The sequence below is a fragment of the Zootoca vivipara genome, chromosome 13 (genome assembly GCF_963506605.1).
Source record: "Zootoca vivipara chromosome 13, rZooViv1.1, whole genome shotgun sequence".
In the NCBI taxonomy this organism is placed as follows: Eukaryota; Metazoa; Chordata; class Lepidosauria; order Squamata; family Lacertidae; genus Zootoca; species Zootoca vivipara.
The window spans coordinates 34,375,414-34,401,704 of record NC_083288.1 but is presented as its reverse complement, the minus strand read 5'-3'; the positions used below and the strand labels follow the sequence as shown (position 1 = coordinate 34,401,704).

Below are 26,291 nucleotides of genomic sequence, written 5' to 3'. Positions count from 1 at the left end.
CACTGTTCAGATTCCGGGTTAGTGCGAGCTAGAATAACACTAGTCAGAGATTTGAACAATTTCCTATTACCACGTAACGCGCTGAATTATTCCTCACTGCGATACGTAGAAAAAGGGACGGACGGAGCTACAGGGACACGTGCATAACCTCACATTGTCAATGGCACCCTTCTTGACCAATAGGATCTCATTAGGGCTTCTACCAATGAGCTTTCACGAAAGAATTCCCAGGCTGGTAATGGCGCGGCCCATATAGGCCTGACTCTAATCGGAGGCCTGTATTTGTTGGATACAGACAGTTCGCGCTTTATGAACGATAACAAAAGTACCCAATCAAACATGATAGCTGTTAAATTGACAACGAACTCGCCCAATAAGGGCTTCTGTTGAAGAGAAAGGGCTGTTGAAGAGAAAGGGCTAATCCCTAACATCTTGCCCTTCTCAACAGAATTTGACCTTGGCCATGAAGCATCACAACTTTTAAATCGTTTTATAATCGTTCCCGCCAATAATTGTCATAGAGACCCGCCAATAAGTGAATGAAGGGCGCTACCCGGTATGTGGGGTTTTAAATGTGTGAGTGACTACCAAGGCGGCCAATGGTCATTAGAGAGTCACTTTATAGGCGGTCTCTTCCTCATCTCAGCCAATCGAGCCAATGTTCGGTGTTTCAGGGCGGCTGTCTCCTAATTCCTTATGCCATCCGGTTTTCATTCTGTGCTGCCGGAGTTTCTCATTCAGAATGTGGATTCCTTTTCGAGATCCCGCTCTTCCTTTGTCATGTTTCCCGCGTGTCAAATTATATGAAGTGACTGGATTTGAACGCGAACACTTATTTGATTATAGCTTCCTCGTTTGAGAAGGTGGGACGAAGAGAAAAACCAATAGCTATAGAGAAGACGGAGACCTTTATTTTTGAATGACGCTTAGGTACACCGATAGCTATTCGTCTATCACTGATAAAAACCGCCTCCCTGCCACGATTGACGGCCATTTCCCCACCTCATCTAATGGCATTTAAAGCTCATGGAACTCCTTTGGATCTTTAGCCTCTGGGAGCGCTCAGCGCGCGCGCGCGCAGGTAAACGACCAAGAACCACCTCTGCCTCTCCGAGTTGGTCCAATGGGGATTGCGCGTCGGTTGATAGACAGCCATTCCTCCTTCTGACGGTCCGAGACCCAGTCAGCCTATGAAAATCCAGAGGCGGGCTTTACTTCCTTTCCCGCCCATGCCCCTTGAATGACAACGGCTCCGCCCAATGGGCTGCCCAGCCCCCTCCCCTCCGCTCAGCAAGGCTGGGGGAGCCGCGCCAGTGCTTCTCTTTCTGTGTCTCATTCACAAGATGGCGGAGGCTGCAAACTGCATCATGGAGGTGAGGGGAGTGTGGGAGGGCGGGTGGACGGGAGAAAGAAAGGCGGCGGCGGGAGACCTAGTGGCTGCCCCAGCTTCCCTCTAGTACCCCATAACCCCCTTGCTCCTTGGGGGTGGGTGGATTTGCTCACCTGAGACCCCTTTCAGCCTCTTGCCATTGAGCCCCCCCCCACTCCCTTGAAAGGCCCCGCGGTGCCTCGCTGACCCGGCCCCCAAGCGCCTCAGCCCCACATCTCCTCCTTCCCTTCTGCCTCTGCTCGTTGAATCCTCCCCTTCCTCACCTCTGGGAGTCTTTTGGTGCCCTAGAGAAGAATCCCATCGCCCCCCTTTCCTCATGTGCTCATTTTTTGGGGGGGTTAGGGTTAACCCACCCCCACCCGCGTTAGTATAAATCTGAAGGTGGGGTAGAAATAAAGATTAAATTGTGCGCAGCCGCCCCCCCCCCGAAGTATGAATAATATTGAACAGGATCTCCCGTTTGGTTTTCCCTTCCATTTCGCTCTGCACCCGCCTTCTTCCATCCCACTTCCCACACCATAAAGTTATGGGTTCCCCCCCCCCTTCCCTCTCGTTGAACATGCCTGCGCTCCTCATGGTAGCCGCATGGCACGCCTTGCCCCATAGGACCCCGCCTCCTTTGGCCCGGGGGGGGGAGGCCCGTGGAGCTCCGCCCCCCGCCAGCCTCCCGCGATGTACGGTATGTAGAAGAAACCTCGTCCCTTGGAAAGTCTTCTTTGCAACACGCCCCCCCCAGCACCGCCAATTAAAAAAAAAGCATTGTTTTGTTTTGTCCCGCCAGTAGGCTGCTTCCCTTGCAGATGCTCCTTGGCCTCCTTGGGTCGCTCTTCCCAGTTTTCCCCACCTCCCGACCACCGCACTCCCCCCCCCCGTAACACTTCTCTCTCCGCCCCGCTCCCCGGCCATTCGTTGCTGTAACTGAGCTCTTTGTCCAAGGAGAATCCGGCCCATTGAACTTCCAGCCCCCTTGGGATTCTTTTTAGCCCCGCAGGCGATTGACTTGCTCTTGTAATGTAATATTCCCGCATCGTGGACCGCTGGGGTTTGTGAGCTCGTGTTAAACCCCACCCTGGACCAAAAAGGAACCCTCACGCCCCCCCCCCATTGACTCTCATTTAACAAAGGTCCCCTTTTTACTTAATCAAATTCAGTTATTCCAGAGGGGGAAAGCACCCTCCCCCCCAAAAGAAAACACCCGAAGAAATTTGCTAAACAGTCTTCCATAGCTGCCAAGTTTTCCCTTTTCTCGCGAGGAAGCCTATTCAGCATAAGGGAAAATCCCTTTAAAAAAGGGATAACTTGGCAGCTATGCAGTCTTCGTTCCCAAACCTCTTCCTAAGCATTACCCCCAGTCTCCAACCTATCTGAGGTAGCGGTATGCTCAGCCTGTCTGCTGCTTCCTGATCTCCCCCCCCCCCCCAAGATATTTCCTAGTTTTAACTTAAGCACTGGATCCAAACTCCCAAGTGGCTTGTGCCCTGGCAATTAAGGGGGCTGTTGTTGATTGAGGGTTTGTCTGTGTCCTGGGTTACATGTGGGTCTGTGAAGCCGCAAGCGTCTTCAGTGAAATTTGATTTTAGGAAGAGAGCGCTTATTGTGCTTTGCCCTGTTCAAGGAGGTGCCAGTGAAAGAGGAGGAGTTGGAGGGAGTTTGGTAATATTGGGAAATCCAGGGGTGGGGGGCTTCTTATGGGTGAAAAGGTGGTCAGGGAAAGCTCTCGGAACTTAGATAGGGCTAGGGTGAGCCTGGGGGCCTTGCATGTGGAGCTTCATTGGGGAGGAAAATAATAGGGGAAGTTTGGACAACAACCTATAGGCTTGAGAGGATGGGGTTAAGTTTAGAAGGATGGTGCTGTGGTGAGGGAAAGAATGAAAGGCAGTTTGGAAGTGAAAGGTAAACTGGAATGTGGGGTTGTACAGTGTTGGAAGAGGAAGCTGTATGGGACTGGAAGCGGGGAAGAATATGTGCCTGCCTTAGCAGAGAGGGGTTTCCTCAGACAGGAAATTAGTGTGTCTCCCGCCTATTTCGCCATGTGGTGATCCTTTGAACAAAGGAGCACCCAGTGTTGCAACAGTGGGGAACTCCCCACACAACTCTCTGCCATGTGTCCTTATTGAAAAGGGATCAGGGCCTTCATAGTTTGGATAAGAAAGGAGAGCTCGCTACCCTCACTAAGATGAGGCAGTTTGCCTTTCGATTTGCACTTTTAAGGGTCCCTTAAAAGCGGCCCCTCAACTACATCCCAAAACAGTTGCCACATTCATTCAAAGTTTTTTTGCTGAACATAACGAAGCTTCCTGAGTTAGACCACCAGTCCATCTAGGTCAGTATTGGCTACACTGGCTGGCAGCAGTTCTTCAGGGTTTCAGGCTGGGACTCTTTCCCAGTCCTTGGAGATGCTGGGGATTGAACCTTGGGTGTTCTGCATACAAGGCAGATGTTCTCAGTGAGCTAGAGCCCTTTCCATTGGTGCCTGTGCCTCTGAGCCAGTGAGAAGCAATATAGTCTGGCACAGGACAACTAGCACCAGACTAGAGCAGAGGCTCCTGCAAATGATTCCCTTGGCTTGGGTTGGCAGCTTGCAGTGTAGACCCTATGCATTTATGGGCTTTGAAAATAATGGACATATCTGCAATGACTATTGAGAGTAGTGAAACCAAATGGCAGGGGTGTTAAGCACAATGGTCCTGAACAGAAGTGCTGAATGACAAGTGGCAGTCATATTCCCCCCACCCCAACATCTTAAAGAGCCCATGCAAACCGTATGCCATTTCTTTTTCATCTCCATACATAGCCATTTCTAGCCATGTCTATGCATCTTTGCCTATTAGTCCCTTGTGGAGATGCTGTCCAAAAACATCTGGCCCTTCATCAAGGGGAGCGGAGCAGGGAGAGTAGGAAGCAGAGGGGGAGAGCCATTGTTGAATTTTCTGGGAGGGTGTGTTAACAGAGCAGCTTGGCAGGGCCCCTAATAGCTTGGCATAGCAACCTCATTGGTATTTCAGATGGGTTTTGTTTTCTATTTACGGCATGAGATTGTGGTAATCCTGTAAGAGGGCTTTTTTGGACCAGTGGCGACCTTGTTCCATGTGCTGCGGTTATCATAGTGGCTGATAATAGAGTGCATGCATTATTTGGAAGGTGGGGGTGTCTGTTACTCTTCACAACATAAGAGAACCCCTCCTGAGTACAACCTTCCCCTTCCTTGCATCTATCTGCCTCTGTTGCCATGGCGATCTTAAGACCCAGTACCTGACCCAGTCTTCTTAGCCACCTGTGGCAAACTTAGCAGGAGACTCCTTTGACACACACCCCTGCCACCCTCACAAGTCTGGTTTTTGTGTCCTTAACCATCTTTTTGCCACCTCTTCTGACCCCCCCCCCAAATCCCCATCATCAATAAGACCCAGTCTCCGGCTCAGTTCCCGTTGAGCTTTGAATTGACCTTATTTCCCTTGTTACTCTCTCTCTCCTAGAATTTTGTAACCACGCTGGCTAATGGGATGAGCCTGCAGACACCGCTAGAAGATGTAAATATCCTTTGAGTTCACGAGGGCTAGACTAGTGCCCAGCCCTGGGTGTGGGTGAGGCACGCTAGCCCTGGCAAAAGAAAATCTATTTTCCTTGCTATGTCGCCAGCTTGGCGGTGCATCACCCAGTCACCCCTTTCTCTACCTTGCACTTGTCCTCTGCTAAAAAAAATGCCTCTGTAGTTGCTCCCATGCTTTTAAGAGGCGTAGAGGTATTGCCCTTCAGAGCGGCTAGGAATAACCCATCTAATTCCCCATGAGTTGTAGATGTAGCCACATTCTGCCTCCCCCCTCTCTCCTGCCCACTCACCACCCTCCCCCCTTCTGCAGAATTGGTTTTTAATCCCTACCATTCTGGCTTGCTTGTGTACATCATTTAGACCACATCACCGCTGGTGATTTTGACTTGTTATACGGTACCCGCTCAGTCCAGAAAGCTAAGTGGCACAGGAGAGAAAAGAGTGGGGTCCCTTGAACATACATGTTTTGTTGAATGAGTGTTACTAATCCACACTGAGGCTATGGAGCCAGGTCACAGTTGTTCTATTTCAGACGGTTAAATCTGCTGATAATGCGATCTCGCGTAGTCTGGAGCCCGCTTCCACTTTTGATCTAAACAATTTATATATGGTTGCGAATGGAAAAAAAATGGGTAGTTTGGTATACAAAAACCTGGGTTTCTGCTTTTCAGAGAGAAAACGAAAATGGAGATTGTGAGGGGCCGTTCAGGTTGAAGGTTCAGGAAACTTTTTGGGGGGGAGGGTGTGTGAGAAAAAAAGAGGATTTCATTGCTGGTCAGAGATGGAACAGCTGTGCTCAGCCTGGCTGCTTGTCTTTGCCTGTGGCTCCTACTTCCAGTGCGCTAGACACCCATTGTCCCTCTTGTGTTTCCCGAGCCTTTCTTCCTGATCCACACTTTCCCAGTTCTAATACAATGCCATCCCAAAATCAGGTCAAATAAATTCTGCAGCTTGTTTTTGGGTTGGAACTGGGGGTGGGGGGTGGGAAGGAGTTCATATTACAGATTCCCCACCCACCCTCAATTCTTTCTTCCCCCCCTTTTAAAATCCAAACTGTAAGGAGGCTGGTTCATTTTCCAACAGGCATGCAATGTATGTTGAGCATGGAGATACGTGGGGCAGGGCTGCATATGGACCCATGTGGCTCTGGGGCCATGGGTGAAGGAGCTGGTTGCATTTGGGAGTCTTGACTCACTGTTTCCTTAACTTTTGTTGCAGCTCCTCACTCCAGGGGGCAGGTGGGGGGTAGAGCAGCTCAGGAGGTAGGCCTACACTGGGGCAGCCTGCCACCCTTCCCCTGGGTTGGGGTGAAAATATTGGCCCTAGAGTGGAAAGCGGGGGGAAAGTGGAATCTGGGTCCATAGGTATTGTGGAGCTAAGAAGACTGAAGTAGAGAGTCTTGCTGGGTTTCTCCCAGACAACAGACTTTTTCCAGTCACAAAAGTGGAATTGGCATACTGTGGTTGACCCAAAAGGGGGAGAACTCAGTGGTTTGTCACTGAAACACACACAAACCTGACACTTAAGTGCTTTCCAACCCTGCACAGAGCTGACTCCTAAAATCCAAACAACAGGATATTGGGGCACCGTAAAGCAACAACAGGTGTATTGCGGGCAGAAGCTTTTGTGAACTGCCGCCCACTTTTGGTGCACTTGACGTGGCCTCTAGTCCACAGGGTTGCGTGCCACAATAACGTTTGCTGCCCTCCGGATATTGTTGGTCTCCCATCAGCTCTACCCCATGGGGCCAGTGGTTGAGAGCTGGGGGAGCTGGGAGTCCGCATTCATCCGAAGGGCCAGAGTTTTTCCACCCGTGTTTTAGCAGATAGAATGGGAGCTGCAAGTGAGTTGCTAAATTTAAGGTGGCTTACACCAATTTTATTTTGACTTAATTTTTAAAGGAAGATTTTTTTGGAGAAAGAGTGACCCAGGTATAGAAGAGGCCATGGTGGCAGATTTGCAACAGGAAGCTTCCTTATTCCAAATCAGGCCATTAGTCCTTCTAGCTAAGAACTCTCAAAGCTAACAAATGCCGACTCTCCAGGGTTTTGCAGCGAGGTCTTTTTTCCACCCCAGCCCAACCTAGAGATGCTGGGGATTGAACCTTTTTTGTGTAAAGCATGTGCTGGACCACGGAACTGCAGCTTGTCTTCATTCAGGCAGGAATGAGAGAAACTTCCACCTGCCCTATATTTTATCTGTTCAGGAGGTTTATATCCCACCTTTCAATCCCAGTAATCCTCAAGGCGGCTTGCAACAGATTGTCTTTCAAAACACACCTGGCGCCTGGGGAATTTTGAACACCGGTCCACAGCATCATCAGGCAGGACTGGGAGAGACTTCTTGTTTGAAACTTTGGAGAGCTGTTGGCAGTCCCTGCAGATGATATTGGGAAAGATGGACAAACTGCCTGACTGTAGAAGGCATCTTCCTATGTTCTCCACCCGCCTCGCAACCAAGCCTCTGTTCTTTGCTCTGCGGGGTAAACTTCCTAGTGTGTCGGAGCAGTCTAGCTTTGGGACTTTGGAGGCATGAATCCGATGGGGGCTTCCAGCTTTTACTTCCGAAGACTGTTTTTTGGGCAGGTTCAAACACCCCCACCCCCCGCTGAGTGACATGCTTGGAAATGCAACTTGTGAATGATTTGAGGCCACACCTCCTGCAGTCCTATATTCCGGTCTTCTCCTGCCCCCAGTTTTGAGCAGGAGACCTCAACCATATGAAGCCTAGAGAAGTGAAAGTTAGGACTGGAATCTTGAAATCTGGTGGTTGCAGCAGTGGTGCAAAAGTGGTCCCCTGCTTTCTCACCTCACATTGCCTAATGGGGGCAGGGAATGCAAATGTGGTTTTTTTTAAAAAAAGCTAGAATTCTAGTTGACAGCAGGGGGAACATAAACATCCTTTTGTCCTAATAATAGCTTATAGTGGCTTCTGTTTTTAAATGAAGCAGTCTACTTAAAAGGATCGTGAAATACTTTAGGTTTTTCCTCAGAGGTGGTCAATTAAAAGCCAAAACCACAGAAAGGGCATCAGTGCTGCTGCTTTTTAATATGAATGCAATCAAAGTTAACCAGTCCCAGCGTAATCTGAGCTAAATGAGCTCTCTATCCAAGAATAGGCTTTGGTAATCTCTCAAGACAGGGCTGATCCACTGTGAGCACACAAGCAAAATAGACCTGTGTGATCTTGATACGGGCCGGAAAGTAGTTTTGTAAATCGGCCCCCAAATGCAAATTCTGGTATGTTTTGGGGGTGATATTTGGCCCCATTCTAAAGCCTGTCGGCAACACTGAGAACCCAAGACACATGGAAGTGTGAAGGTGTGCTACATGTGGAAATAAGATAATTAAGCTTTCATTACACTAATGACTTTATGTTGAGGTGGAGCTTGAAAGGAGAGCCGTGTAATTTCCATTGCGGGCAGAATGATGGGTTGTAAATCAGAACTTCACTTTGACAGAGAGCCGCAATTGGCATTTAGTTTTACACAGGGCCACTCTCCCAATAAGAGTATTGCAGTGCCATCAATGTACACAACAGGTTTTCCATATTTTCCTAAGCAAAACCGAGATACCTAAAACACCCTTGATCCCTTCCTGAAGGAGCTTATCTACATCCTAGTAATTGGGGTGATAACAGAGAGGCAAAAGGTTAAGGGATCAGAGGTCTTTTGTGGGGCACATGCATTGTGTATTTAAGGTTTGAGGTTCAGTCTCTGAATTGTGTCAGAATTTCTGGTGGTTGGTGGATGGGCATGAGACTGCCTAAAGAGCTGCTGTCCTCTATAGTAGAGCCCTATCTTATATACAGTGGTACCTCTACTTACGAATTTAATGCGTTCCGAACACACATTTGTAAGTCGAAAAAAATTGTAAGTCGAATCCCATAGGAATGCATTGGGAGAAAAAAAAATTGTAAGTAGAAGCAACCCTATCTAAAAATTCAATTAAGTAGAAAAAATCCTATCTAAACCGCATCCAAGATGGCGGACGGAGCTACATTCGTAAGTAGAGGTACCACTGTATTTGTTGGGCATTTGTGTCTCATTTCAGTAAAATACTGTATCAGGATTCAGACCCTGCACAGATACAAAGTTGAATAAAGAGATCCATTCCCTGCTGCTGCTAGCCTCCAGCTAGGCTGTTTCAACTACAGTGTCCCCAATAGCCTTCTTGGCAGGGTCAGATTGGCCCCCGGGGTTGCCAGTTGCTGACCCTACAGCTTGCAAATTCAGGCTTATAAAAGTCAGTTGTAGTAAATGTGTCTGCAAGTAAGTTGTTAAGTGCTAGTCTCTCCCCACCCCATTGCTTTTTAAGATACAAATGATTAGCACATGTGGGCTGGTACTCATATGGGTTTGGAGTAAGATGTTACTTCTGAAGACTATATCACTGTCGCATAATTGGAATATATGGTTTATGGGGAAGAGAGGAAAACCAGTTGCAGATATTTCCAAAAGGCTCTGTTGGTCCCTTGGAACCCCCCCCCCCTCAAAATGTATTCATCCTTCAAAAACGGAATTACTTTTGCAGATGTGATGATCAGAAACAATTGGTACTATAAAGCAGTTGGTTTATCAATACTACTACCAAAGGCAGTCACCCAACTGAAGACATTTTAATTGAGTGATTGGTTAAATTGGCATAGGTGTGCAAATGAATTAAAGGAATAGTCTCCAAGAAAAAAGGCCTATTTCTTTTCAGCTCATTCATGCATGTTTGTTGCCTCTTCTGAGATGCTGCTGGCTGCATTCCTCCTACATATAGGCTGTAATGCCTGTTAAGACAGCACTTGCCAGCCTGAATTTTTATAAGTAGTTGTACTGACTGTTTTTTTTTTAGAAAAAAAACTGCCCAATTCAATCGGGGTCATATTTACAGTAAAATGTTTTGAAATTATCCAACCAGTTAATTGATCCAGCGAGTTAATTGACTATGAACATTGTAACCCTGTCCAAATCAATCAGGGGCACCTTATAGTAAAATGTTTTGAATTTATCCAACCTGTTAATTAACTAAACATTGCAACCCTGCTGCCAGCTGAAGAATCTTCAGATGAAAAGAATGAAAGCTAATGGGAATGACTGATGAAGAGGTTGAGGGGAGGGGACTTGTTATATTGAGAGATCCTGCCTGTGTGGGCCTGTTTCGCCTTAACTGCCTCTTGTCTTTCACCAGGTCTCGTGCACCCAGCCAGAAAGCAGCGCCAAGCCAACGGCGGAGGAGATGACCTCCAAGGATTACTATTTTGATTCTTACGCCCACTTCGGGATCCATGAGGTGACAGAGAGTTGGCTGGGGCTTGGGTTACAAAGCACCTCCTTGGCGCAGGGACCCATTCTTGCCTGTCCAAGGGGTGTGTTTGTGTAGATGGATTTTGTGAAAGTTGACTGATGTGCCTTCCTGCCCCCAGGAAATGCTGAAAGATGAGGTGCGCACGCTGACCTACAGAAATTCCATGTTTCACAACCGGCACCTCTTCAAAGACAAAGTGGTCCTAGATGTTGGCAGCGGGACTGGAATCCTCTGCATGTTCGCAGCCAAGGCTGGTGCCAAGCGGGTCATTGGGGTGAGTGAAGTGGCCATAGGCTGGTTGGTCTGTGTGCTTTTTGTGAGGGGTGGTAAGCATAAAAACACAAGCACTGATAGGTTCTATAAAATCTGTATTCTCCACCCACAAAACCAAATTCTGTTGTGGGAACCAGTCATGCATATTAAGTGTGTGTGTGTTGCCAGCCTGACTCTGTGTTCCTTTCAGAATTTGGGAATGTGGGGCAAGGTAGCTGGACCTCGGGAGAAAGCTGAGGTTGGAGGAGAGACTAGACGTTGCTGCCCCTTTGTTTGCTGTGTCTTGCTGCACAGCCATGAGGACTAGAAACATTTACTTCTTTAGTTTGCAGTAAAACTTGGCCCCAAAGAGTGCTGAGGTCATGATGTACTGAATTGAAACAACATTTAGTGGAGGGCATGAATAAGATTCTTTCCTGGGTGAGCAAGGCAAGAAGGGAGAAGTATTTTTACTTTTGTATAGTGTACGGACATGTGAATATCCTTTCTCTCCTTTTGGTACTGCCCTCTTAACAGATTGAATGCTCCAGTATCTCTGACTACGCTGTCAAAATTGTCAAAGCCAACAAACTCGATCATGGTGAGTTAATTTTGTTTTACATTCTCCCTTGCCCTTTAAACGTCTGCCATATCATGCACCTGTTAGCTGCTGCCTGTCTCTTCCTTCAAGTCAATTGTCGAAACTCCCATCATCTTTTATTCCTCCTCCCTGACTAAAACTAACCATGAAAACAAGAAACTGAATTTCAACGCACACCCTTTCCCCCTGCCTTACTTTGCTTCTACCTTCCTCATCTCTGCTGAATGCTAGGCTGTAAACTCTTTCTGACAGAGATCGGTTGCTGTTGCAACTCTCCCAGGCACTTTGTGTGTGTTAATTCTTTTGCTTGGGGAAGGTCATGTTTTTGCAAGAGCCCCTGTCTAGTCATTGCCGAACATCTATTAATATGAGGAAATCCCATTGCTGCTGCCGGCCTGCACCTCCTTCCAGTGCAACGCTAACATTCTTGTTATGTTTCTCTCGTGAAGTGGTGTCCATCATCAAGGGCAAAGTGGAGGAGGTGGAGCTGCCTGTGGAGAAGGTTGACATCATCATCAGTGAGTGGATGGGCTATTGCCTCTTCTACGAGTCCATGCTCAACACTGTCATCTACGCCCGGGACAAGTGGCTGGTGAGTCTCTGCCCTGCCCCGTTGCTGTGCCTGCAATTCCTGGGTCCATACTGGCACTTTTGAGTCTCCTGATGTGCTGATAACTGAGTGCACCAGCCTCTTCCCCCCCCCCCCCGACCTTAGGGGCAGAACGGTTTCTGTTGCTTTCTTGGCTGAAAGAGCAGTTGAGATAGTGAGCTCCTCCAACCTGTTGCCCACCAAATGTTTTGGATGTTGTGGTCCAAAACATGTGGAGGGTGCAAATTTGGGGCGGCTGCTTCTTATTAATATCCCAGGTTCACAAACCTGATCAGCTGGACAAACAGCAGTAACCAGGACTTCCAATATGGTGTCAATTCCTTTGACACTGGGACTGTGGCATGCCGTGTATACTGTGCAGATTCCCAGGTCGAACCAAGAGCTGTTCCTTGTGGGGACTCTGCTTCACAAGGGGCAGGTTTTGTCACTGGCCCTCGGTCATAAGAGCAACCGTTTGCTGAATTAGACTATGTTCCCTAGTTAGAAGGGCAGTATGCTCAAACAGCTTTTAAGATTGAGGGGAAATGAAACCTCATCAAAGGGCAAAATGGCCCCAGTGGGGATTTAGAGCCACTTCCTGTTGGGATGCTCTGAGGTGTGGAAACAAATTTGGGACACATTCTTCCATGTTAGCTCTAGAAGCAAGTTGTGTTTGTGTGAATAGTGTATGACACTGCCCAGGTCTAGGATCAGCCCTCAGGAAAGCCATAGGAAAAGTTAAACTGTAAGTTCGATACTGTAATAACTTGGAGTGTGAATGTGTGACTTGAAGCTTAGCAGCAAATCATGACTTTTAATTATAGTTGCATTTTTCTAACAGCTGCTTGAAGTCTAAAGCTCTGCAGCATGTAAATTGAATCCAGGCCACTTTGTTATAATTCAAATCAGGATGGTGTTTGGATTGAAGCTCTCACATACTCATCCAGTAGTTCAGCACAAGGAATCAGTTTCTCTGGGCAGGGAAAAATCATGGGCACTATAGGGCTGAAGTGAGTTGTAACAACACTTATTTCTTTTTGTCCAAGACCCCCGATGGACTCATATTTCCAGACCGTGCTACACTGTACATCACAGCTATTGAAGACCGGCAGTACAAAGATTACAAGATCCACTGTAAGTAGCAGGTGGCACCACAGTGGTTTGCAGGGAACAAGGCCAGGCGCAAGAGCTCCCCTAACAGAAGACAAGGGTGACAAGTGCAGGTGTTGGTGGCTGAGTGCTGTAACTGGAGAAAAGCTGTACCTTCCATCTTGTTTTGGAGCAAGTATTTCTCTGCTTGTAAGGTGGCCCAGCCCGGTGGCTTTCAAACAGCCCTCTGGGAATTGGTAGGTTCTCCAAGAGAACATGAATAATGGGAAACAATCTTCCCAAAAATGCAGCTTGTTCAAAGCTACGGCTTCCTGCGCCCCGGGGTACATTCCACAGCAGCATAGGGGTGTGGGGTCTGTTCTTGGGTCAACCCTTGGTTATCCAGGGGTGCCACCAGGCCTGTTGGGCCCCAGTCAGCAGTTTGTCTGCGCACCCACAAACTTGTCCTAGAACCTTCTGCAATGTCCAGGGGTTCTGCGGTGAGAAGCAGGGTGGGTGTTGCTCGAGAGATGTCTTCCAGAATAGCTCCCTGAAGGTTAACAGTTTAAAAAAAAACTCTTAGACCAGTCATGGGTGGGAAGTTTTGTCTGTTTCTCGGTGCTGTGCCCCTCTGCTACGGCCTTCCAGGATCTGACTTCACCTCCAACCTGTGTCTCTTGCTGCAGGGTGGGAGAATGTCTACGGCTTTGACATGTCCTGCATCAAAGATGTGGCGATCAAGGAGCCTTTGGTGGATGTTGTTGACCCGAAGCAATTGGTCACCAATGCTTGCCTCATCAAGGTACTACTAGCTGAGTGTCACACCCTCGAGCTAGGGCTAAGCTACTGGGAGTTTGTGAGATGAAGGAGTTCCCAGGAAGCATGCCAAATGCCAGAGTGCACAGTCTTGTTGCTTTATTGAAGATTGGTATAGGCTTTCAGCAAAGCAGTCTGTCAGGTCCCCTTGCCCTTGCATACGTGGGACAGACTCTACAGCAAGTAGGCTGCACAGCAAGGAGAGGGCTTGTCTGCTGGTGGACTGTCCACACCCAGCCCCAAATGCATACATTCTTTATACACTATGGTAGATGACGTCAGCTACCTGACCAGGGCTACAGGTAGCAGATACCCAAGACGTTCCTCTTCTGGGCTTTTGAGCCCAGCATCCCAGTTCCCCCAGATAAGGGCACCATCGAAGTTAAGCCAATTAGTGGCTCAAAGCAAGCATATATAAACATACATGAGCTCCTAGCCAATTAATTGAAGGTTTGTTTTGAGTGCCAAGATGGCGTAAGCACAGCTTCTGGAGCAGTTCGCCTTTGGTACCACACAATGGGACATTCTGCCCAGGGACCTCCATGGCTGCTGCCGAGAACCCTGTCTCCTACAAAATGCAGTTTGTCCACTGGTTATGCTCTTGTTTCAAGGCCAATGTACTTTTCTAGAGGGCATAATGCACAGCAAAAGGAACCTGAAGGTTTTGGGTGCTTCACTTCCTCCCCTTATTGCCTGTGTTGCTGCTGCCTCTTCAAAACTGTTCACGGCTCACTAGGTGGAATGAAACTCTGGCTTTCATGACTTCAGATGGATAAGCATGGAGCAATGGTGATATGCAAAACTTTAGGGGAAACATGGTGCCAGTCCATGGGGTTTGCAGCCCACATCTGGATAAGTGGGAGGGCAGATGTGAGTGTTTAGCTGCGGTGTGTGGCGCTGCAGGCTATTTTTGCCTGCCATTGCCGTCGTTAGTTCAACTCTCCTGCTTGCTCCTCCTTTTTTTTGGCAGAGCACCTGCACTCACCCCACATTGTGACACAACTGCTCTGGTCTGTATTAGTTTATTGTTAGGGACATGGAGCAGATAGCCCACTACCAGAGTCTGCAGGCAAGAGGGTTGCAGCCTTGTTGTTCTGGTGGGAGGAGATGGATGGAGAAACAGCACCACAAAAGGGATTGACAGCAAAATGTTGCAGAGCCTGTCTTGTAAGGCTGTTGAAGGCCAGTGATAAAGGTCTCTCCTCAAGAGGAGTGGGAGAGAATCTGTCAAACCTCTCACAGCCAGCTTGAAGGCCAGAGCTGACCAAACACAAACAAACAATGAGTAAAGTGCAGTCCTCCCTTAACTCTGTTTTTTAATGTCTGTATTTCCACTTGCTTAAAAATTCCCCAATATGATGGACCTTCCCCTTTGTTTATAGGTGGCCCTGATTTGATTGGCACAGGGTCACAGAAGTTTGCTTCTTAATGCTTGGCTTTTAATTTGTAGTGTTGGGTTAGTAAAGGGTAAGGATTTAGTATGTTCTTGACCTCATTTCTTGCTGCTTCTCATGCCTTCTCTTTATTTTCTTTCTTTCTCTCCTCCTCACCCATGGTTGGCAGGAGGTGGATATCTACACGGTGAAGGTGGAAGATCTCACCTTCACATCACCCTTCTGCCTCCAAGTGAAGCGCAATGACTACATCCATGCCCTGGTCGCCTATTTCAACATAGAGTTCACTCGTTGCCACAAGCGCACTGGATTCTCCACCAGTAAGGGGCATGACCTTGGTTTGAGGGGTTAGCAGGGGAGTGGGCAGGCTGGTGGTCTGGTTCTGCCTTCCAAGTATACTTGAATCAGGGTGGGACTTGGTGGCTGCATCGTAACGGGCAATAGAACTTTGGGGTTTCTAAAAACCTGCTTTTAAGAACTAGCTGGTTAACAGACTACTTTTAGCCTGTACTTCTGGGAAGAATGTGCTGTTCCTGGCACGCAAGGAACTCAGTTGAAGCCAGGAGCTAGTAGTTTATGAGACTGGGCTTTCCTCCCAGCCTAAAATTCTTGTAGATTTTGCCAAGTGGGAGCTTGTAAAGCACAGTTGGGAAGCTTGAAGGCAAGGAGAAAGGTTCAGTTCTTTTGGAAAAGAAGTACCTGAGCTAAGAGTAAAGCTAAAAGTAAACTAAACCCAAGCAAACTACAGTGGTGCCTCGCTTGACGAATTTAATTTTCTTATAACGAAAAATTCGTCTAGCGGATCCCATACGAATGCATTGATATTTTTTTTTGATTTTTTTGCCCATAGGAACGCATTAATTGAATTTCAATGCATTCCTATGGGAAACCGCGATTCGCTAGATGAATTTTTCGTAAAACACATTCGTCTAGCGAGGCAACCTCTGCTAGAAAAAACCTTTCGTTAAGCGGAAATTTCGTTAAGCAGGGCATTCGTTAAGCGAGGCACCACTGTATAGGGGACACTATGTGTGGGGCCTATGTCTCTTTCCCTATGTCTGTTCTATCTCCCCACCCTGCACCCTCCGGCACATTGACCTCACATGGCTGTTGCTTCCCAGGTCCCGAATCTCCCTACACCCATTGGAAGCAGACAGTCTTTTACATGGAGGACTACCTAACAGTGAAGACAGGAGAGGAGATATTTGGCACCATTGGCATGAAGCCGAACGCCAAGAACAATGTGAGTTGAGGACTTTGGTTCTTAACCCTATATATGCCCGCCCTTGTAAACATTAGCAGCATCACTTCCTCTAATGGCAAACAAGGGTGGTAAGCCGAAAACAAAGCCCAAATGGGGGCCATTGAGAAATAAGAGGGGGAGAAGTAACTGTGTGTCGGTTTGCAAAATATTTTAAGGAAATAAAGCAAAAAATTATTTGGGAGGGTTGGGGGGGAGGGAGGAAACTCCAGAAACCAGTCCAGTGCAGGCTGAGTAGCGATGGAGTGGGGAGGGTCAGTTGGGAAAAGAGTAACAAAAAACCTGAGGGTGGGAAGTGGAGTGGTTGGCTGGAGGAGGAGCTTGAGCCTGGATAGAAAAGGAGCCACTCCATTTAGGCGGGTGAGGATTCATGGCAATATTTTGAGGCTGGTCCCGCTTGACCAGTCCTGAATGTTAAAAATCAACCCCAGATGTGTGTGCACGTGCACGCATCCACATATATACATGCACGCACACACACACACACAAACACACACACACACACACACACACACACACAGGGAAATGCACCATGTAACTTGTCAAGAGTTGCTTTGTTCATTTGGTAACAGCCACCATGTTGAGACAATACCCTTTGTACCACAGGCGGCGACCCATTTGTGCAGGGGTTCCATCCCTGGCCCCCATGTGCATTGGCAAAGCGTACCTAAGTCCACCCCACCCCATTTTGCCCTCTTCCAGGTCCAAAATGACCCAAGTGTTGGTGGTTGTGCATCAGTTGAACTTGCGGAAAATGGCCACCTCCTGTAATTGCACACTGTTAAAGAACAGAAATGTATTCAGTGATGCAGAGGTAGTAAAGGGAAGGCTCTGGGCCCACACAAGTTGCAAGCAGACACTTCTGTATCTTCCTCAAGTCCCTGTATATATAGGTACTCACTCCCCCCCCCTGGTGTGTGGGTGTGTGAGAGAGGGGGTTTTAAGGGCTTTAAAAGTGCATTCAACTGAAGTAACTGGTGAATTGACTATATTTGATGGGAGACAATATGTCCTCAATCTGGGTCCAGCCCTTTATTTCCCCAGCATTTTTATGACTCATAAGGACTGGGTGGCTGCCAAGCCTAGGAATTCTGTTGCTTCCCAGCATAATCCGGGCTGGAAGCTGATCTCAATAAATCTCTCCATGGTAGCCTCTGCGAGCAGACTTCCTCCCTCCCTCATTTGTGTGTCTGCCCATGCTGCTTAAACGGTCCAGCTCCCTCTCCCCAGCCCTGTCTCTTCCTTCCCAACTCAGTTTTAAATTCCTTCAGTGCCCAAAGCTCGCATAAGATAAACACAAGTGAACATTTTAGAACTTTGACAAACTAGCGTTTACAATTTTGAGGAGGCGTAAATATTTTGTGTTTATACTACTACTTCATGAATAACAATAGATTCTCAGTCATAGGGAAGAAACTGTTCCATCAGAAACACACAGAGAGCACGTGGCTGGGAAGCCTGAGTGAAGGCCTTTTTAAACAGGTGAGGTGCCTGTGGCCTTGGAGATGTTGTTTGACTCCAACTCCCCCATCGGTCCCAGTCAGCATGGCAAATGGTCGGGGATTATGGGAGTTGAAGTCCAGGGACATCTGGAGGGCTAAAGGTTTCCCACCCCTCATCCAAAATGAAGCATTGATGACACTCGCTTAATATTAGCATGGCCATGTTAAATGCCCTGCTCCTAGTGGGCATCATGAATCATGGTTCAAAATGCTTCTCTGGTTGGTCAGGGAGACACACAGAGCAAGCTTGCCCTAGGTTGCTTAGGGCTTTGAATAATGAAAGAAGCCTTTAAGTTTGGCCCAGTAGCACATTGGCAGCAATGCAGTTCTTCCATGCCTGGGCCACTCTGGCCAGCTCACCCAGTCTGGGCCATAGTTGCTCATTGACTTTAGAAAGTCACATTCTTCCCAGCCAACTTGACATTCAGCTCTCTAACCTTTCCTTTTTGAGGCATTTGGTGCAAGAAGCCATCCAGTAGGACTGGGCAACATCTGGTTTTCAACATTGTGATATATCACCAGCTAAACATCATGATATACTATAGTGATATATCACAATACTTGAAATAAGGATGGAGCTTAGTAGAGATATTTGCTGGCTTCATGGTTTCCCCCGTATTGTGATTTTTGCATAGCGCGTGCACGCGGACACACACGGTTTGCAATATATTGCCAGGTCAAAAATTATGAAAGCGGTATCACAATATGGACTTCAAACCAGTTTTGGATGGTACATCACCCAGCCCTACTATCCAGTGGCATCAAGAGACGGGTGCAGTGTTGGAGGGGGCACACAGGGCTGTCAAAAGGTTCCAAAGCTTGGGCACACATGCTTTCAGTGTGGTTATGAGTGCTCCATTTGTGTGACCTGGTAAACACATCTGTTGTGGCCGGGGAGCACCCTCAGGTGTTGAGATGTTGAAAGGAGTTAGTTGCATCTCCAGAACGGTACTTAGGAGGTAAAGAGGGCAAGCCATTCCCTGGGGGCACAGAGGTAATGTGAGGTTTGTTCCAAGGGAGTGTATCTTGGAAAAAACACTTTGTGACGAACACACCTTTCCTTTCTCTCCTCCCATGTGCAGCGAGACCTGGACTTCACCATCGACCTGGACTTCAAGGGCCAGTTGTGTGAGCTGTCTTGCTCAACGGATTACCGGATGCGTTAGCTCAGCAACCCCTTGCCAGATATTTTTTTTCCTCCTCCTCCAACTGACCTTGCAACCCAGAGCTAACCCTCCCTGTCGTCCTGTTTAAGTTGGTGTCTCACTAATTCATTTCATTGTGTAGTTTCTTGTTGCTGCGACTCTGGGCCAGCAAGGGGAGGGTCAGTATTAGAGGCTAGAGGGAAATAGCCAAGACCCCCCTCAACCCCATCGCCCCTCATTTTCAAATCTTCCTTCCCCACCCGCAACCAACCTCCCCTCCTCCAGGCCAGGAGCCAAGGCTGTTAGCACAACTGAAGACACAGGTGGTTTGTCCATCCGTCCGTTTGTTCTGAGGCCCGACAGCAGACTTCCATCATGAATTTCTTTTTTAAAAAAATAATATTTTTTTTAGTTAGTTAAATCATTGTTGGTATCACCTGCCAAACTGTGTTGCCCAGGATCCTCCTCCCTCCTCCTGCCCTGTTTTCTGGAGTAACTGCTCCTGACAATATCCTCTGCTCCAGTGTAAACGCTGCTCAGTTTTTTGAAGGGTACACACTTCTATCCAGTGCCCAAATGGGGGTGGGGGAGGGGTGGGGGTTCCCAACAGGTTTTTATCAAGAGGGCACGTGGAGGGGTGTGGGTGGAAAAGGCATCTCCATTTTGTGAGTGTTAAGCCCCCCCCCCCCACTGACGGTTTTGTACTTTCCCCCTCCTAACAATTCCTTGTTCGGATCTGTGGGAGGGAGTTGTGTGGGGTTTTTCTTTTTTTAAATCCCTTGCCCCTTCAAAAGCTGACATCGTGTGACTGTTTCATAACTTATGGTTTTTATATGGTTACATTCATGAGGGAAAAAATAATAATAAAGAAGTTGAAACCACCTCTTACTCAAACATATTGCCTGCTTGCCTGCCTGATGGCCTTAGGGTTACATTTAGAGAGGGGCCTTTTCTTTGGGCCCAGCCTCACTGCTTGTCTCTCCCCCCAAAACAATAATAATAATAAAAACCCCAACAGCTGTGTGGACAGAAGAACAATGTAATGTGTAGGGCACTCTAACCAGCTGTCGAACCTCACAAGGCAGAACTTAGTTACACACACAAAAATAAGGTTACTGAGGAAGACATGCTTTTGTTCCATAACACTGTGGCTTTGGACTAGTACAGATACGGTGGTGTTCTCTACAGAGCCGTCCCAAGACATGTTACTGGAGATGGAGAACAAGGCCCCTTGTTCCCACTGCCAGGTACAGAAGCAAATGGGACCAGCAAGTGAATTGTTCTTGGACCCAATTGCACCAGCAGTGTCTTCAGATTCTTGTTACAAATCATTGTTTTAAGTGGGGAGCCTAGATTATCAAGGTGGTTAACTGCATGCCCAGCTATTCCTTGATTTTAAGATGGAAGGATTCGGATCAGGGGACGAAGGCTGATCCTGTGGTTGGGAGCCGACACTGCACCTTGGATGCAGGGACCAAAACTCCAGTTTAAAGTGCCAGAACAGCTGGACACAGGAATGTCTCCCTTGCCTCAAATTCACAAAAGGACAGTACCTTTATTAGGCCCATCAAAAGATTACAAAATAGTGTGCACACTGGTGGGAATGGTGGGTGTAATGAAGGTATTGACAATACCAGATTTTCTTATGACCAATGTAGACACATGGTTTTTTGTTCTATGGGTCTCACTCCTTTGGCAGGGGTGTGAAGGGGGCTGAACATAAGGGGTCGTGGAGACTTCCCTAGGGTATTAATTTTGATCAAAGCTCTGTTAAGGAGTGCTTAACAGATCTGCTTTCTTCTCTACATGAAACATCACTGAGAACAGAGGTTTATGAAGCTGAGGTGATACTGAACCATGCTGTGTTCCCCTCTTTGAAGAAGGCAGTTCCAGCTGCAAAGGCAGCTGTAATTTGGACCTGGAGGGAATTGTGAACTGTGCTAGAGTGCTGTTTCCAGGGGGTACCTTGCATCCCCAAGTACAGGGCTGAAAGGACCCTGAGAACCACAGCCAGTCCGTGCGGACAGTATAGCACTAGATACATTACCAATGGTTTGACTTTGTATAAGGGAACTTCTTGCACTCCTAATTTGCATGCAGGAGGTACCACATTCAAGCAAGCAATGGAGAAAGACCTCTGCCTGTAACAAAGTCTAGCCTAATCTAGCTTCCTGTTTTTGAGTCTAGTACACACACCTCACCTGAGCAGTTAAAAGATGCAGAGGGAGGAACAAGCTGCATCTGCGCTGACGCAAAAAAAAAATTTCTCTGTGCAGTATGAGGGCAGAATGGGATGGTAGTTTCACAAACACTCGCTGGAGGAAGTCTTCAGTAGAGGGACTCTGAAGCGGTGGTTTCACCAGCGATATATATCGCTGGGTGAAGTAGACATCACGGTTTGCTCCTCACACAGGTCCTGGATGATCTATATCTCCCAGGCCTAGAATAAGCATTTCAGTGGTATATTGCTGTTGTGCATCATTGAATCTGGAAACCTGAATGACACATGGAGCCCTTGCTCCTAGAGATTGTAACCTAAACACTGAATTGGCTTTGGTGGTTGAGCTTAACTTCTGCACCACTAAAAGCTGGTTCTGAAAGCTCTGGAATGTGTGGGCATGCTAATTCATATAAATGGACGTTTTACCTGTGCCTACGTCCAGTACTAGTTTCTGTTCAACAGGCATCACTTCTCTAACTGGACTTCAGCTAGTCTGGTAGTGGTTGCCAACCTTTGTGGACCAGTGGGCACCAGTCACATAATGGTTATGGGGAGAACACAAAATGGCTGCCACATTTAAGAGACAGGAACACAAAATGGAGGCGAGGGCCGGGGCCCAGTTCTTGCAGCCAATGAAACATGGGCGGAGGAAAGGCCATGTCGGTGCAAACACAAACTGAGCAGGAAGAGCAAATAGCCTCTCATGTCTGTTTTTGAGGGGATATTCACGGATCCCTTTTGCAGGTATCCTCGCAGGCACACTGGCAGCCTTGGCTGTCACACCAGCAAGTTCTGAGCTACTGCCTGCCCTAAAGTGGAGTCCATACATTCAGGAGACCAAACTTCCATTTCAGGTTTGGTGGTGTCAAAGCCAATTTCCTTGGAGATGGTAGCTGTGTCCCTGCTAATCCTTTAGTTAGCATGTGTGAAGTCCAATTAAATCAGTTGTGTGCCACACATCCATAATTCTGTGAAATCCAACATAGGTTCACAGTAGCCACAATTTGCATATAAGTGTAAATAAACTATATATCCTAAAGACACCACAGACTCTGCTGTGCCCCTCTCCAAAAAGGAACACAGACCCACACAAGAAGATTGGGGTGGTGTGTAATATGTTCCTGGGGCCTGTAAATCTTGGCTCCTGCAATCTCTGGGGCCGGCTTGTTTTTAAGGAGAATGATGCTTCTCTCTCTCTCTCGCTGCCATACCCTATTGGCTTTTGCAGGAACTGAGGAACTCTGGGACCCGTGGTTGTTGGAAGGGCACGTCTCCTGAAATCATTCTCTGTTCTGTTGGAAAGCCTGCTTCAATAATTCACTGTCCAGAGTATTGTCTGTTCTGATTTAACACTAGTTCTGATCAAATCTCACAAGATTGTTCTAAAAACCTGGGCAAGCCTATATGCAGGGAAACAAGGCTGCATAAACCGCTCCAAGCATAATTAATTATGTTTCTCCCGTCATTCAAAATAAAAATCCCGAGGAAGACAGTGTTGAAGACAAAATCAAAAGCAACAGTACAATCTACTCTACAAACATATGCCACAAAATACAAAAAAAAAACAATGGAAAAAACAAGAGTAAATTTGTGTGTATCATTCTTTTGAGAGCACAGTGCGTGTGCTCCTATGCATCATGCTCTTTATTGCACATCACTGAATGAGACAGAATCCTTCCATTGCACAACAGCACCCTCCAGTGGGAGGTGCCTGGTTTGGATACAATCTGAAGACTTATCTTTCTCTCCTCTCTCTCTTTCTAGCCACAGAGCGGGGGGGGGGGGGTGTCTTCCAGCCTCATTGTGGCTCTGTTCCAGGGTGCCAACGCTCCTACTTCTCCAGGGGCGCATAGTTCAGCAACTTTTCAATCAAATCCACGTGTGACAGGAGCATCCTCCGACAGCAGTAGCGCTTCAGGCCAAGGGCGTCCAATGCATCCCTGAGAGAGGGAACGGAAAAATGAGTGGGTGGTCTCAAGATTTTCTGGATTTTCTCTCCCTTTCTCTTTTTCCTGACTCGGATTGCCAGCCTTTCTGTGGCCCTCTGTTCCTGTGCTTTCAGCAGTGGCCTGCTCTGAACTGGAGACACAGATAAAACACTAGTGTCCCATGTATTGAGTTAGCTAATTTAATCCAATTTATCCCACAACCTGAGGGCAGCAGCCCTGTATAGGGAAATGTATAATGTTTTATTATGTTTTTGTATATGCTGAAAGTCGCCCAGAGTGGCTGTGGCAACCCAGTCAGATGGGTGGGATACAAATAAAACAACAACAACAACAACAATTGGAAGGAGTCCAGAAGCCATTTACAGAGATGGGAGAAAGCAGACCATTAAAACGTTACAGGTACATATACTAAAAGTTTTCATCCAAAAAAGTTGTGTAGTAAGTTGTTATTATTATTATTATTATTATTATTATTATTATCTGTGATAACAGGATGTGGGGCTAGATGGGCCTTTGGCCTGCTTCAACAGAGCAGGTCAACAGAGAAAGACAAGGTAGAAATCCTAGAAGATACAGCAAAGAGGCAAACCTGTGGACTCACCCTTCTGTGTATTCCGCCTGCAAGAGGCCCAGGTAGGCTTCCCACTTGTTGCCCACAACTTTCCCGCAGGTGAAGCACCGAACTGGGATGATCATTGTGAAGTGGCCTAAAAAGGAATATACTTTGGGGAGGGAGAAACTGGAAGAGAGGCAAGTCACCCAGGCTTCCTCTCTTCCCACTAAACCTTCCTGGGCTTCCTACGGTAGCTATTCTTAGTTTACAACAGGGGCCCCCAACTTGAATAAAATATTGTGGGGGTCCAGGTAAGTCCCGGTCCCACATAATTGATCACACAATGCAGTGCACCCACACTATTTGAATGGGAATACTCATCAACTTTGGGGACGCCCGACCCCTCAAATATTTTATGGTGGGGGACTCCAGCTCCCACCAACCCCAACTGGCATGCCCAATGGCCAAAGGTGATGGAAGCCGTAGCCCCCCCCCCCAAAAAAAATTATCATCATCAGCCAGACACGGGTTAACTGCTCTTGCTGCAAAGACGATGGGAGGGGAAAAAACCCCACATCTTAGGTTAAGGCCACGCCCTCACCCCCGGCTTTTACACTTGTAAACAACTTCAGGGAAGGCTGAAATTGAACAGGTGCTGCTTCCCTCTGTTACTGCGTCTTTCCCACTCTCTCTACAAGCTTCACCGGGTGAATCTCTGCCTCTCGTGTCCTTGGAGCCGTCCCGAACACTCCGCTCCCCTAAGCGCTTCCCCCATTCCTGGTCCCACCTTCGGGAAGTGGAGGCAGCCCTCGCCCTCTCCGGATCTCTCACTCCCCGGCCCCACACATCCACTTTCTCCCGGCCTTCTCCCGCCAGCTCGGCGCTCCCCAGACCTCCCTCCCCTTTGCCATCTTTCCCCCTCGCCCTCCTCCCTGGCCGACCCTTCTCCTTCGCCCCGCCGCTCCCCACCTTCCTCTCCGCCTCGGCCGCCTTCCTCTCTCCCGGGGGTCCCTCGTGGTTCTGACGCAGCAGCGAGGCCGATGGCTGGCTTCTTCCGCTGCCCGCGAGAGGGAGACACAAGCGCCGCCGCAGTAGCAGGAGGAGCCCCGACGGCGACACCGCCCCTTCCTAGCGGAGCCCAAATTTCTTCCCCTTATAAGCAGCATCGATCTGCAAGAGGGTCATCACATCTTGTTGTTGCTAACATCCTCGGAATCTTCGCGTTTATCCAAGCTTTTTTCTTTCTCTCCCCTCCCAATTTCTTTCTCTTTCTTTCTTTCTCAAATTTTTTTTTCTTTCTCTCCGCCCCGGAGATCTTTCTTTCTTTCTTTCTTTCTTTCTTTCTTTCTTTCTTTCTTTCTTTCTTTCTTTCTTTCTTTCTTTCTTTCTTTCACATCCCGACTGAGGAAGAATTCTGGAGAACTCGGAAGTTTGCTTGCTAATTTCATACATTTTGCTTGGCCCTAATAAAGGCATTTGCCCCCCAAAATTGGAATTTTTGCGTATGCGGTTTAAATTTTGAGAGTGATGATGATGCGCATTCTCTCTCCCCGAGATAAAGATACTGCTGCCTTACAGGGTTGTTGTAAAGATTGTGGAATATTTATATATAGGGGGTTGATAACAGCCACCATCTCAAACAGGGGTTTATTCCGAGGTAAAGGTCCCCTCTTGTGAAATCCTCCTGAGTGCTGCCCAGGTACTTTGCTGGGCCCCCGCTCCCCGCATCTGCTATTTGACAATAAACTTTCTGTCTTCCACACGGGGATCTTCATATGGCAAACCGGTCTTCATATTGCAAAGCGCACGGCTTCCCCCAAACAATCCTGGGAACTGTAGTTTACCCCTCTCGTCGCTACAATTGCCAGCACCCGTAACAAACTACGGCACCCAGAATTCTTTTGAAGGAGAGAATGTTCTTTAAATGCATGTGGTGTGCAGGCAGTGGAAAGGGTGAATCAGGATTGAATGGAGGTGGGCTGGAATTTTGACGTGTGAACGCTGCTGGAGAAAACTCGTGTGCACGGGGAGCACAAAACCCACAATAAACACCCACTTGGAAGCTGGCAATGTGGAAGGTACAGAAGCGAAGTACTTTACTCCCGAAGTTGCTCCCAGAGTAAACTACTCCTGCACAACAGGAGGTGCTCTCGGAAGTGCTTTGAGCAGAGTTGGAAATCTGAGGCTATCTGTCACGTGCAGTCTGTGTTGGCGGCGTTCACTTAGAATTGTAGACTTGGAAGGGACACGGAGGGTTATCGACCTCAACCCCCTTGCAATGCAGGAATCTTTTTGCCCAACGTGGGGATGGAAGGAACCCACAACCATGAGATCCAGTCTCTGCAAGCATATTTCAACACCCTCCCTTCCGCGGGGGGGGGGCATAATTTGGAAACGTCTCGAAAGCAGAAAGAAAAATTATTCTCCAGTCCCATACAAGTCTACTCCGAAAAGTAAGTCTCATTGAGTCCAATAGGACTTGCCGTACTGAGACAGGAATGGAACAGAATCCGGAGCCACACGCTTCTGATGTTAATGCGATACAACTGAGTCGCTTTTCATTGTCCTTTTTTGCAGGGGAGGTGGAATGTTTAAACAAGAACTGTGGTTCAAATCCGACTGGACGCCTTTGTCTCGAATAGAAACCCGTTTCCCTCCCAGAGCCCCCTGGGCTCCTCCCCACAG

At 47.8% G+C, this 26,291-nt stretch overlaps 2 protein-coding genes across 3 annotated transcripts; one reads left to right on the top strand and one right to left on the bottom strand.

Moving 5' to 3' along the window:
• Window positions 1-1,224: 1,224 nt before the first annotated feature.
• Window positions 1,225-19,764, top strand: PRMT1 (protein arginine methyltransferase 1). Of its 2 annotated transcripts, XM_035134963.2 has the most exons (11): window positions 1,313-1,373; window positions 4,867-4,920; window positions 10,118-10,219; window positions 10,353-10,508; window positions 11,024-11,087; window positions 11,537-11,679; window positions 12,723-12,810; window positions 13,452-13,567; window positions 15,145-15,295; window positions 16,097-16,218; window positions 18,821-19,764. In XM_035134963.2, the coding sequence occupies exons 1-11, from the start codon at window positions 1,344-1,346 to the stop codon at window positions 18,902-18,904; spliced, it is 1,110 nt and encodes a 369-aa protein (XP_034990854.1). In that variant the 5' UTR covers window positions 1,313-1,343; the 3' UTR covers window positions 18,905-19,764. The 2 variants fall into 2 exon arrangements, with proteins under 2 accessions (XP_034990855.2, XP_034990854.1); XM_035134964.2 differs by lacking the exon at window positions 4,867-4,920 and having other exon boundaries at window positions 1,225-1,373.
• LOC118094482 (DNA-directed RNA polymerases I, II, and III subunit RPABC5) lies at window positions 19,277-24,689 on the bottom strand. The gene is made up of 3 exons (XM_035134965.2): window positions 24,576-24,689; window positions 23,655-23,760; window positions 19,277-23,044 (listed from the first exon to the last, which is right to left on the bottom strand). Exons 2-3 carry the CDS (start codon window positions 23,747-23,749, stop codon window positions 22,936-22,938), a joined length of 204 nt encoding a protein of 67 aa, XP_034990856.1. The 5' UTR covers window positions 23,750-23,760; window positions 24,576-24,689; the 3' UTR covers window positions 19,277-22,935.
• Between the last annotated feature and the right edge of the window lie 1,602 nt (window positions 24,690-26,291).